This window comes from Scyliorhinus torazame, chromosome 16 (assembly GCF_047496885.1).
Source record: "Scyliorhinus torazame isolate Kashiwa2021f chromosome 16, sScyTor2.1, whole genome shotgun sequence".
NCBI lineage: Eukaryota > Metazoa > Chordata > Chondrichthyes > Carcharhiniformes > Scyliorhinidae > Scyliorhinus > Scyliorhinus torazame.
Window position 1 is genome coordinate 166,997,657 of NC_092722.1, and position 13,491 is coordinate 167,011,147.

General features: G+C 40.7%; 1 protein-coding gene across 3 annotated transcripts in view; it reads right to left on the reverse strand.

Moving 5' to 3' along the window:
• The window catches only part of ccdc186 (coiled-coil domain-containing protein 186), a 161,884-nt gene that overhangs the window by 101,400 nt on the left and 46,993 nt on the right, over positions 1–13,491 (reverse strand). For all 3 annotated transcript variants that reach the window (XM_072479440.1, XM_072479442.1, XM_072479439.1), the window contains exon 2: positions 6,421–7,168. In XM_072479440.1, the coding sequence (XP_072335541.1) occupies positions 6,421–7,145 (725 nt within the window). In that variant the 5' untranslated portion in view covers positions 7,146–7,168. The remainder of the gene's footprint in view (positions 1–6,420; positions 7,169–13,491) is intronic.

Here is a 13,491-nt window from a genome sequence, read left to right on the forward strand (position 1 = left end):
AAAAGGTCACAGAAACAGGCGCCCTTCATTAACAATATCCAAAAGTTTCTGTGAGCTAGCCCCTCTTTTTGTAAAATCGTCTAAGAATTGATAGCTACTGTCAACCCATTTAATTTTTGTTATTTCCCCTCTGTCCAACATCTGCTTCAAACTTGCGATATCTATCCGTAACCTTTTTTCATTGACACTTTTTGTAGACTGCACATTTTCCCACAGGGATTTATTGTCAATGTGACATTCAATAGGTATATTACCCAAATCACCTAATGCCAACATTTCTGTCAATATCGGAGGTATATAAAAGGCCATATCCACCGCCTCTACAGGCTTAACATCTCAGCAGCCAAAGTGCTTTTGACCACTCTCCTTATTTTCTTAGTTTCCCACACAAGAGGGCAACATTTACCATTGTTTCCCAAAAGGAAAATTATAAAACCTCCTGTGCTTGATACTCCATCATATAAATTTGCATAGGACACATCACTATAAACTATGAGTTTCAAGTGCCTACGGTCACCTAAAACAGGGAACCTCAAAGCACACTCCTGCATTTTTAGTTTGACCAACGCTTTATTTGCTCTGATTCGGTCTTCCACTTTGGGATCATTCATTTTTGTATTCAACTCTAAGACATCAAAACTCACGTCCAGTCTAGTCGGTCTACCTGACCAATTCAGTTGCCCAATTAAACTTCGTAATTGCTATTTTTCCATCTTTGAAACCATTGGGTCTTTTTGTGAAACCCAGCCACAGCTAATTGCTATTGGGCTGATGCTTTCCAAATAAGATTGCTGACATAAAGTTGTCCCTAATTTAGTCTGTCCGATTTCCAGTCCAATATATTTAAATGCACCGGAAGCCTGACTTCCAAACCGGAATTCTTTCCTCAAACCAGAGATGATAATAGCTTCGAAATCACTAGTTCCACCCCACACAAAATCACCGACATGCATCATAAAGATGCCAGAAAGATTTCCTTTATAGTGCCAGTAAAACATTGCCGGATCTGCTTTCAACTGGCAACAGCCTAACTTTAACAAAACTGACCTTACTGAAAAATACCAGACTCCACGCATCATTTAATCCATATACACATTTGTTCAACTTCCAGAATACTCCTTCTGTGTTAGCTGCCTCTTTAGGAGGACGGAGAAAAATGTCTCTCTGGAGCTGATGCCCCTGCAAGAAGGCAGCTTTTATATCTATAGATTTACATTCCCATGCTTTTGTGGCTAATAGAGCCAAGAAGATCTTTAAAATAACCTTTCCTGCCATAGGTGAATCTACCCTTAAATCCTGATCTTCTAAGTTTTCTTCAAATCCACGCCACAAGCCGGGCCTTTGCCTTATAAATTCCACACGGAAGAACCTTTTCCGTGCAAATCCATCTGTGGGATAGAGCTCTTTGTCCCCTATCCGGTACTTCCGTGTATACCCAAATTCACTCCAACTATGCAGTTCTTGCTGTTTGGTATCTTTGATAACTTTTTCATCTAACTTATTGGAAGCCACCAAAATCTCACGTGCATGTGGGCTTCTACTCCTATTAGTATTTGTAGTCTTACTCATGTTCCGAGACCTTGATAAACAACATGATCTCTCCCGCCTGGTAACTCGTTCTGTACTGCTACTGCTTGATCTTTCCCTTCTGCTGTGGGATGTCCTTTCAATAGTTCTCGACCTTTTCCTGCGGACCTGTTCACTATTCGATGTATGATCTGAACTGGCACTGCGTTTCTGTGCCCTCCATTTTTGAACTTTGTGTTCCCAATCCATTGTCTTGACTCTCTCCCCCGAATGCCGTACATTCAACCAATGTTTATACTTTCCAGTGGGCTTCCCAGCTCTACTAATAACAGTTGCATCTTGCCATTGGCTAGACCCTTCAGGCAAGTATGTCACTTTTGTACCAACTTTTGGCAGTTGTCCTTTCGGAAAAATGGCCTGTTCTACATCATCAGAAGTGTTGTGTTCCTCTACAGAAACCCTGTCTATATCAGTTAACTGGTCCTCATAGTTCTGTAACAAGTGCGTACCAGATGACCCTGGTTCCTCATCATGTCTGTCTGCTTTGTCTAAATTAAAAATTTGTAAGCTGTACCTATTATCCTTGATGAATGTACCCCAACAGTCTGATTGTCATGTTGCAAAATAATTTTTTTGCCATCTATGCCTATGATCTTCCCTGGGCCTTTCCATTCATTACAATTGTCTCTCTTAAGTGTACTATGTCTCCTTGCTGAAAAACGGTATTTGATGGCTGTACATGATGCCTCAAAGCTCTGCGAATTCTTTCAGAGACTTCTACTTCCAGAAAAGCTTTTCTACTGCTATGTAATGCATTTAAATGTTCAGCAAAACCAGAGCTAATTGTAGTCCCTTCCCAAGCTGGAGGCTGGTCATCCAAAATGGACGGAATTTTAGGATTTCTACCAAACACTAGTCGATAGGGACTATAGCTCCCAACCATCTGCAATGAATTCTTTGCGAGTACTGCCCATGCTGAAGTTGAATTTAGCTTGCAGTTTGATCTATCTGCCAAAATTGTCCGGAGCATGTCATCTATTACCGCATGGCTTCTTTCACATACACCATTACTAAATGGGCTTTCTGCAGCCGTATTCAGAACTGTGATATTCACACATATCCCTAAACTCATCATTAGCAAATTCTCCCCCATTGTCCGTAAGGAATTTTGCCGGTGGGCCCATTCTTGTCCCTATTAACTTTTCCACGATTTGATCCAGAATTACTCTCTTTTCATTACTTCGTACAATCGTTGATTGACTAAATCTGGTTGTTAAATCCACAAAATGCAAAATAAATATATTATTGGCTTTATCCCAGTTCTTAAGGTCCATAGCCACAATGTCGTTAAAATCCCTGGCCAAAGGTAGGGTTACTATCGGTCGTGCTGGTGTCTTTCTGCACTTCCGCCGAACTTCACAGCGATCACTACGCTGTTCTATTAGCTTAGAATTATTAGTCTTCATCCCTTACCTGTGCATCCTTTAATAAATTTTTCACCCTTCGAGGAGACGGATGCGCAAATTGCCTATGCAGTTTTAATACAACAAGCTTTTTAATCAGCTAAAGTCCCATTTTCAACTGCCATTAACACATCCTTAACGGCTGTACTTGAAATATTATTGGTCAGTAATGGAATACAATATTGTCCCGATTGTGTAAATTGTAAGTCCACCGTCTTTCCAAAAACTGTTGCCTTATCCTGTTCCATATCCAGTTTCATGTGTGCTTTCTTCATCGATGGTCTGCTCAGAAGCAAAGGTATCCCACTTGATACAACATCCGTGCTAATAAAATGATTCACTCCAGCAATATTGCAAGGGATCACCACTCTTTTCAGCGACTTCAGAGTATTATCATCCCCAAACCTGAAACTTGTGGAATCAAATTCCTTAACATTGTTACGATTTTCAGCATTCAAGGAGTCCAGGTAACATTTTAACCAGTCAATTCCACACACAGTAGATGTGCAGCCACTGTCCAATACAGCACAATTGAAGGATTCTGCAACCAACACCCTCATTACCGGCGTAAAACTGCTTGTTAATAGGGCAATGCCTTCTTTCTGGTCACTATCTTTTTCCTCTTCTGACTCTTCCGTGTCATGTGCCGCTTCAAACATTCTATTATAACGTGTTGGGCAGTTGAAAGCATAATGGTATTGGGAGTCACATCAAAAACATCGATTTATCATGCCCCGTGCATTTCTGGGGTTCATCTCCTATTGTTAGTTCTAACTGGGGTTCTGTCTTCATAATTTCCGGATCCCGATCTCCTTCTATAGTCTTGGAACCTGTTTGTAGCTGTACGATTTCGCCATCCTGTTAGTAGTGTATCTTCCATATTCTGCTTTATTGCAGGCTGACCTATTTGGGTCATCAGAGCCATCGGAATCGAATGCTTCCTAAGAAACATTTTTAAAGCTTTTGTCATCTGATCGAATAAGGTATCCTGATCCGCAAACTGAACTCCTGTTAAAAGCAGGAGCCTATCCATGTTGCTCACTCTAGCATAGTCAAATAATTTAAAGGCCAACACAGGCTGTGGAAATTCCAGGTTGTGTTTCTGCAGCCTTTTATATAGTCTGCCAAATTCCATTATATAGTCTTCAATGGAGAAATCCTCTATTTTCCAGAACCTATCAAAATCCAACCATGCTTCATACGCACTTAACAAGTCATCCTTCTTATAAATCTTATCCATATACCGTAACAGAGTCTGCAGACCTTCTTCTGAGTCTAACTCTTCCAATTCCAGCTCAGAAAACACTTTGCTCCGGATTTTACTGTCATAAGGTAGAGAAAGAGCCAATGCCATACCTTGTTTTCTCTTTCCCAAGGCAGTTACCTCAGTCCACATAACTACTGCACTTCTCCATTGGTTGTATGATCCCCTTTCAGAAAATAAGGAGGCTAGTCATACCCAGCCATCTTTATCCTAGGTTCAGCCATATATCTTTGGGTTTTTTTCTTCTCACTCACTCCTTGGTTTTGTCTGGAAAAGTTGGATCTTTCAACCCTTCACATTTGCACAGCAACCATCTTTTGTTACCATTTGTTATAAGTTTAGCTGCTGTTGTATAAAGAGTCAAAGGTTCTGCTCCTTTTCTCTTATTCTTCTGCTGATTTGATCATTCCATGGGTACCACTTGACTGCCATGCAATCCACCCACCGTTATTCTGCTGACTTAAAACATTTGCAGTTCTTCTGTGATTTCTTATTGCCTTAGCATACCCCTTCAATAATTTAGCATTCAAAATGTTCATGAATTGCATTTTTTTTTTTAAAAAAACAAAATCAACATGAACACAGGTTAACAGTAGAGGCCTCAATACCAATTCCTTGGGCACTCAACTCTGTGCACTCCCAACCATAGATAATTCCCCCAATTGCTGCTTCCTCTGCTTCAACTACTTTTAAAAAAATCCCTATCCATTTGAAAAGAAAGAGGCTGCAAATACTTGGCCACCACTCAGGTCTATAATTATAAGCCTACTTTCCCTGTTCCAGCATATATGCAAACCTTCTTAGGTTCTTGTCGCAAGTAGGTTCATGACACGAGAACCAAATTGTAAACTTCCAGCAGGTGGCTAATAAATGCCACATATACCACTACGTTTTCTTCCAACCCAGATGAGATACTACCTCCATGACAGGTGCACGGCATAAAATCCAGCATAAACCACCTCCTGCAGCAATCAGGTATGCATTATTTCCAAAGTGTTTGGAATATACTAATTTGTTCCCCAGAAGGGATTAAATCAGTTCAGTTAGAAGCATCACTACACATTTGACTTTGCCCCCTACCCGATATCTATATTTAAATTTAGCCCAACATATTTTTGAAATATGTTTCAGCCTGACACATGCCAAGTTAGCATTCCTTTCAAAGTAATTAGATAGCAAGCTGGGTATGATACTCTATGTAAGCGAAGCAGCTAATCACCAAATATTGATCTGGTCAGGACCAGCCTATTTGTCTTGACCGGATATGTAAATTTTCTACATTGAGAAACTGAGGAACAGTTAAATAAGTTACTGAAAATCCATTTGTGTTTCTTTCACCCATTGCCAGAATTTATTGTCCATCCCTAGATGCCTCGAGCGGTGATAACGGACCACCTTCTTGAATCATAAGTGGTTTGATTGGCTTGCAAGGCACTTCAGAGAGAAGTTAAAAAATCAACCATGTTAGTACACAACTGGATTCCCATATGGGTCAGGCCAGGTAACGAGGGAAGATTTCCTTCCCTAAAAAGGACATTGTCGTCAACCATACAGATTTTTGCAATAATTCAAGAGTTTCCAATTCACTTTACTGTTAATGGCTTTTTATTTTCAGACTTATTTTCAAAAACTCAACTCAAGTTTTCAAGCTGGCATGATGGGTTTTAAAGTCACCGTCTCGGCATTATTCATCCAAGCCTTTGGATTATTGACCCATCAACATGACCACCAGAGTACTGTGCCTTCTAGTGGTTCCCTATTATTTTGTCAACAAAATCCCAGAGAGAAAGTATTTGTAATCTACAACAGTGTGAGTGTGGCTTTCCTAAACTACTTGCTGAATTCACAGAAATCACTAGATATATCTAGAAAACAATTGCGTTGATGCTGGTTTTTGTTTGATCCTTTAACTCACTACAATTGTTTGGATACTGGGCAGGCAAAAAGGTACACAATGCTTCACAAACAGTGGCAGCTCACTTGCACGAAAGGTCTTTGGCACTGAACCGATGGAAAGTATCCATCATTAAAACATGTCCAAGTAGATGCAGCATCCACTGTTCTATACAATGATACAAGAGTGTTTAAACATCTTCTGTATTATTGTATACATTCATATTGACAAAACCATAAACCATTTTAAGAACCGTAGTTATTAACACTTACTTCTTTATTTTCTTTTCTTGTTGAAGACATTTACTTTGTATTGACTCATTCAGTAAAACTACAGCACTGCTTTCTTTTGTAATTCCATTGGGTAAATTGCAGCTCACGGGGGATTCTGTTGAAAAAACTTCAAATTCTGATTCTAGCTCATCCAACAATGCATCCCGAGAAGATTCGTGCTCCATCCTGGACATCAGGTCCTTGGTTATTTTTGTATCAAAAGGGCTTGAAGCATTAAATTTGTTAGAGGGGTAAAGTGTGCATTTGGTCCAATCAGTAGGCTCTGCCTGCTTTAATGTCTCTGATGTAGCACAAGATGTTTGATTGACAGTTCGAGTAAGTTCTATACAGTCGCTAGCCTCTGGCTTACTTCCTGACCCTTTTCCCGTACCACTTTTGAATGCTATCAGAGCACAGGGTTCTCCACTTCCACCGTGGTCTGCCAAGTTATTTGTACCCTGTTCAACTTCTTGCGTTTCCAATTGGGCCTCAACAGTTCCATGTTCACATTCTGCATTTATATCCACTTCCAGTGCTTTGGTTTTTGAATCCGTCTCCGACTCTACACATGCGTCATTTAATGCATCAGTTTCTGCTACAGTGCCACCATTAATAACTTCTTCATTTGTGGCATCATCAATCACCAACAAAAGTACTTCATTATCACTGCTCGACAGCTGCTCAGCGACCTGCACAGCAACCTGATCATTTGGATGTTGTTCCATTCTCGGTCATTCAAATATTTATCCTGCAACAATAAACACAAAATGGATATGTTGAAAAGACAAGATCACACATGTGTGGACTAAATAATGTATTGGAAATGAAAGGTCATTTGCCCACAAAGCTGCTTTCCTCTATGATAGGGTATTCCATAAATATAAATAGACCTCACAATAAATAGCTCCACATCATGACTTGTTTTAAGTGCAAAAAATGCAATATTTGTGACATACACAATGAAAGCCATTCTTAAAGTGATAAACTAGTCTTTTTTTTATAATTAGAAAACCATGGAGATGGAGGTTATGAAAATACTGAATGAAACAGTGCAGTCATTCAAATAATTACCTGTGCAAAGACAGAATGGGCAGAATTTAAGGGGCCCTCGGGAATAGGTTGGGAAGTGGGGGCTCATAGAATGGCAGAGTATCCTTCATTTTCCCAATGGAACTGTATCAGTGGTGGGGATGGTGGGGGAATGCTTCACTGCCAGAGGAAAACCAATGCCCTCAAGTGCTTAAGGACCTCTTTTAGTTGTTGCTGGCATTCTACCAATTAAAGGTGTACCCTGCGTTGCCTGGCAAGACTGTCCAGTAAAAACTGGTAGCCCCCATGTAGTCTTTCTGGGGGGTGGGTATGGTAGGGCAATTTGTCACCCACAAAGGGGCGGCCTGGCAGCAAGGATCAATCCTGCAGAAACAACCCCATTACCTTCAGCAGCCACCCAGCAACCCCCACCATCCCCAAGCCCCCTCATCGAGGCCTGCCTGACTGGCCCCAATGACACCAACACTCGTTCCTCCTGTTAGTAGCAACCCTACTAATTTTCCTGACTGACTGAGTGCAGACCCAGAAGTATCCACCACACTTGGTGGGGCTGCTGAGACCAAAAAACCGCCAGCCCCCCAAATTGGCAGCAGCTCTTGGAGATGGGAGCAGGGCAGCAGGTCATTAATTACCTGATTACCACAGAATCTAGTCAGGGCTCCCCAAGGCTTGATCCCGCCTTTGGGGTCATTGGCATCCGTACAAAATTCAGTCCTACATTTCCAATTGCAAATCCATCCAATTTAATCCCAGGGCAACACCAAACATAGGCTGATAATATTAGGCACAGAAATAGAAATCTTCCTTTTAAAATATGTCATTCAGTAAATAAGCAAGCTAACAAATACTTGTGTGGATTAACATATTTACCTTTATGACAGCCCAAAAAACTCTAGATAAAGTTAAGAAAAAGTTCAAAACGCTCCTTAACTTGAATCAAGTAATTGCATTGCATGCATAAATATTTCACAGTAATGCATTAATGGAACAACCTCCATTTATGTCTCGAGGTGTTTCACAGATGCATTTCTATAGACCGAGCTATCTCACAGAATTGTTACAGAGCAGGAGGCAGCCATTTGGCCCATCGTGTCTGCATCGGCTCTCCAAGCCAGCATTATTGCTTAGTGCCATTTCCCTGCAACCCTCTTAATGGTGTCTATTCAAGTAATCCTCAATTGAACCTGCCTCTACCACACTTCCAGGCAGTGCATTCCAGACCCAAACCATTCGTGTGAAAAAGCTTTTCCTCACATCCCATTTACTTCTTTTGCAAATCACCTTAAATCTGTGCCCTCTCGGCTCTTGAGCCTTTTACAAGTTTCTCCCCATCTACTCTGTCCAGCCCCCTCATTATTTTGAACATCACTATCAAATCTCATCTCAGCTGCCTTCACTCCAAGAACAGTCCCAACCTCTCCAATCTATCCTCATAACTGAAGTTTTTCATCCCTGGAACCATTCTTGCAAACCTTTCCTGCACACTCTCCAATGCGTTCACATCCTTCCTATAGTGTGACACCCAGAACTGTACACAATATTCCGGATGAGGTCTAACTAATGTCTTGTACACATTCAGCATAACCTCCTTAATCCTGTACTCTATGCCCCATTAATAAAGCCCAGAATACTATCGCCTTTATTATCTGCTCTCTCCACCTGTCCGGTCATCTTCAATGATCTATGCACATATACACCCAGGTCACTCTGCTCCTGCGCCCCTTTTAGAAATTTATGCTTTATTTTATATAGTCTCCGCATGGTCTTGCTATCTAAATGCATCATCTCATAGTTCTGCACATTGAACTTAATTTGCCATATCTGCCCACTCTGCCAACTTGTCTGTGAACTCTTGAACATCCACACTGTCGTCTTTGCAGTTTACAATACTTCAAAGTTTCTCATCATTCCAAAACTTCAAAACTGTCCCCTACACACCAAGATTCATAAATATCAAGAGAAGCAAGGGACCCAATACTGACCCCTCGGGAACACCACTAGAAACCTTCCACCAGTCCAAAAAATATCCACTGGCCATTACTTTCTGCTTTCTATTATTCAGCCAGCTTTGTGTCCACATTGCTACTGTCTCTTTTATTCCATGAGCTGTAACTTCTCTCACAAGTCTGTTGTGTGGCACTGTATCAAATGCCTTCTGAAAGTCAAAGAACACCACATCAACAGCATTACAGCCATCAACCCTTTTTGTTGCCTTCTTTAAAAACTCCAGAAAGTTAATTAAACAGGATTTCCTCTTTAGAAATCTATACTGGCTCTTCCTCATAACCCACATTTTCCTACATGACTACTAATTCGATCCCAAATAATTGTTTCTGGAAGCTTGCCCACTACTGATGATAAACTGACTGGCCTGCAATTGCTGGGGCCATCCTTACAACCATTTTTGAACAAGGGCCCAACATTTGCAATTCTCCTGTCCCCCTGGCACCTCTCCTGGAGGTGACTGGAAGATTATGACCAGCACTGCTGCAATTTCCGTTCTTATGTCTTTTAATATCCTTGGATGCATTGCAACCGGTCCCTTGGCAACTTTCAGTACCAACAGTCAATTCAACACTTCCTCCTCATCAATTTTGAATCCTTTCAGGGACAGAATTTCCTTGACTGTCACCATTTCACAATAGCATCTACTTCCTTGGTAAAGATGGATGCAAAGTATTCTTTTAATACCACAGCCATGCCCCCTGTCCCCATGTGCAAATTCCCTTTTAGGTCCCGAATTGGCTACTACTCCTCCTTTTATCACCTTTTCACGACTTTAGATGCCTATATAAGGAGATATCAGGACAGAAGATGATTAAAAAAAGATTTGGCCCTACAGGTAAACTTTAAGGGGGGCCTAAAGCGGGTGTGAGATGAAGGCTTCAGGATGGAATAAAAACATTACATTTTGTGTTCTGAGGATAATAATATTCTTTTGCTGTAAGAGCAATATATAGTTCTGCAGTAGCAAAATACACAGAATGAAGAATTTCTGCAAACACTAAGACACTAAGAGCAACATGAAGAAAACAAAATCAGTTTCAAACACAGAATGGGTATAGTACTGAGCAACATAGAACCTGTTCTTCGGCCACTTATCCTCATCTAAGATCAACCCAATCTACAACCCCTTCAATTTACTGCTGTTCATGTGCCTGTCCAAGGGTCGCTTAAATGTCCCTCATGACTCTGACTCCACCACCTCCACTGGCAGTGCATTCCACGCACCCACCACTCTGTGTAAAGAACCTGAAATGAAAAAAAATGAAATGAAAATCGCTTGTCACAAGTAGGCTTCAAATGAAGTTACTGTGAAAAGCCCCTAGCCACCACATTCTGGCGCCTGATCGGGGAGGCTGGTACGGGAATTGAACCCGCGCTGCTGGCCTGCCTTGGTCTGCTTTAAAAGCCAGCTATTTAGCCCTGTGCTAAACCAACCCCATGACCTACCTCTGACAAACCTACCTCTGACATCTCCCCTACACCTTCCTACAATCACCTGAAAATTAATTGAACATAGAACAGAAACAAACTACAGCCACAGGAACATAGGAGTAGGCTATTCAGCCCATCAAGCCTGCTGTGCATTCAGTACGATCAGGGCTGACTATCCACTTCAATGGCTTTCCCCACACATCACTGAAGTTTAGAAATCTGTCGATCTGGACTTTAAACATACTTGGTGACTGAAATTCCACGGCACTCTGGGGTAGAGAATTCCAAAGATTCATAACTCTGCTGGTAATTCATCATTTCTACCATAAATGTCCCATCACTTAGCAACATATTTAATATGTTTAATTGCACAAAATTCAAAGACTGTAAGCTGCAATCTTAATTATCTGCTAACTTAATACTTCCGAGGGATAATGACTTAGCGAACAACAGAGTGGATGGAAAAAAAAAGCCTGAGGCTTGCAAAGTCACTACCGGAAGCAATAGTTACAGAAGCCTATGCTTATCTTAACCCAAACAGAAAATTGCATCAACAGACTAATCCCAATTTAAGACTTTGAGAGAAGGAAACAGATCTATAAAGGGAAGCGATTCATTTCCATTGCAAGCATTTGTTATTCAAAATCATTTACAGATTTTTTTTTTTACACTTGTACCAATTTCTCTATGCTCACCCATAACCTATCATAAAAAGTCACCTCATGCCATTGCACTGTAAACCTGTTCAGGCCCTCTTAAATAATAGAAAATACAGAAAGTACACAGTACGCCAACCAGCATTTGCGACACTTAAAAAGGTAGATAATATCATTTTGGGCCTCTGTCCTTCATCAGGACTGAATCTGAAACATCAAATCCTTTTGTCCTTGAATGATCAACTGTGTATTTTCAGCATTTTCTGGTAATCATTTAAAAACTGTGCAAACATAGTAAAGATGAAAGTTTATTTTTCTCAATACTGTCACGATCCCCTGGGCCAGGGCGTGGCCAATTCCAGTCCCACTTGACCCGGAGGTGCGACACAAGTAAAATTAGATGTTATTTTTAAAATACTCGAGGACCTTGGCAGAGCCCAACAAACTGCAGTCACTAGGTTTGTAAATTAAACACAAATAACCTGTTATTATTTAACAGTAATATAATTAAATTGACAAAAATGTAACTAACATCCTAAAACCCTCTTCCCAACAGGTGGTGGAGGGAAGAAAATAATGATAACATAAAAGGATCTCTGATCCACCAGTATGGTTTTCATAGTTCGGGTCTCTTAGGAGTTCAAGCTTTCATTTTGATTCTTCTTCCTTCTAGGCTTGAGATGGTTTTGCCTGGCATAGCTGACTATTTTCTTTGTAATGTTCAAGATCAGACGCAGTGGTTAGCACTGCTGCTTCAAGGCACCGAGGTCCCAGGTTCAATCCCGGTTATGGATCACTGCCCGTGTGGAGTTTGCACATTCTCCCCATGTTTGCGGGGGTTTCGCTCCCACAACCCAAAGGTGTGCAGGCTAGGTGGATTGGCCATGTTAAATTGCCCCTTAATTGGAAAAAATGAAATGGGTACTCTAAATTTAAAAAAAAGATTCAAGATCATTTAAAATATATAGTAAAGATGAGCCAGGCACTCGATGGTTTTAGAACAATAAAGCAGTTCTTTATACGAGTAGCGTGTGAGGTACAGAGTTCTTTCTTCATTCAAGATTTAATCACTTCTGACTTAAGTCCCTCAGAGGTATTACACAGGGACTGACTGTTGTCAGCCAGGATACTGTCCCTGGCCAACCCACAGGTTGCCAGCCAGCCAATCGACTTCCTCTAAAATTGGTTCTTAAGATTCACTTGGTGCCAACGAGTCGGTTTTCTCCTTTCCTAAAAAACAAATCATGGAACACACTGTCCTGGCGAGCAGGCGGCCTCACCTCAAGTCTTCTGCTTAAAGGCACATTCTGATGAGTGGACAGACCAAATATAAAGTTAAAAAAAATAAATGGGAACAAAGGGAAGCCAAAGGGAAGGACTCCAACAATACCTTGATAGCTAAGAGCATCTCTTTAATTTATCTGAGATTAGAAATTTGTACAGATAAATCTCAATGCATACATTGTACAAAGATTTATTTTAAAAACTTTTGTCGAAGGAAATCAATGATCCAGATGCTTCAATCAACTCTTGCATGACAAAGAAATATACTTGTTATAAAAGTTAACACTGTAATCAAAGGTCAAGATTCACATTAAATGTATACATCATTAAAGTTACGAATCTGATTCTGAATCGCTTGATGTGATATCAGCTACCATCTAGAGTCCAGTTTCAGGCATGCACTTTTGCTTATGTGCATCCATTAGTTTAAAATCCACACTAATTCTAAGATAGCATGCGTCAGTGGTTGTTTCGTTGGCAGCACTCACTTGAACCAAAAGCCTCTGGGGTCAAGCTCCACGTCAGAGACTGGAACACAAAATCTAGATTAACACAACATTGTATTGAGTGCTATAACCTGCCAGAGATGTCATTTAAGAATAAAGTCACAAGTTGCATGAAACAGTGGGCTGAATTATGTAAA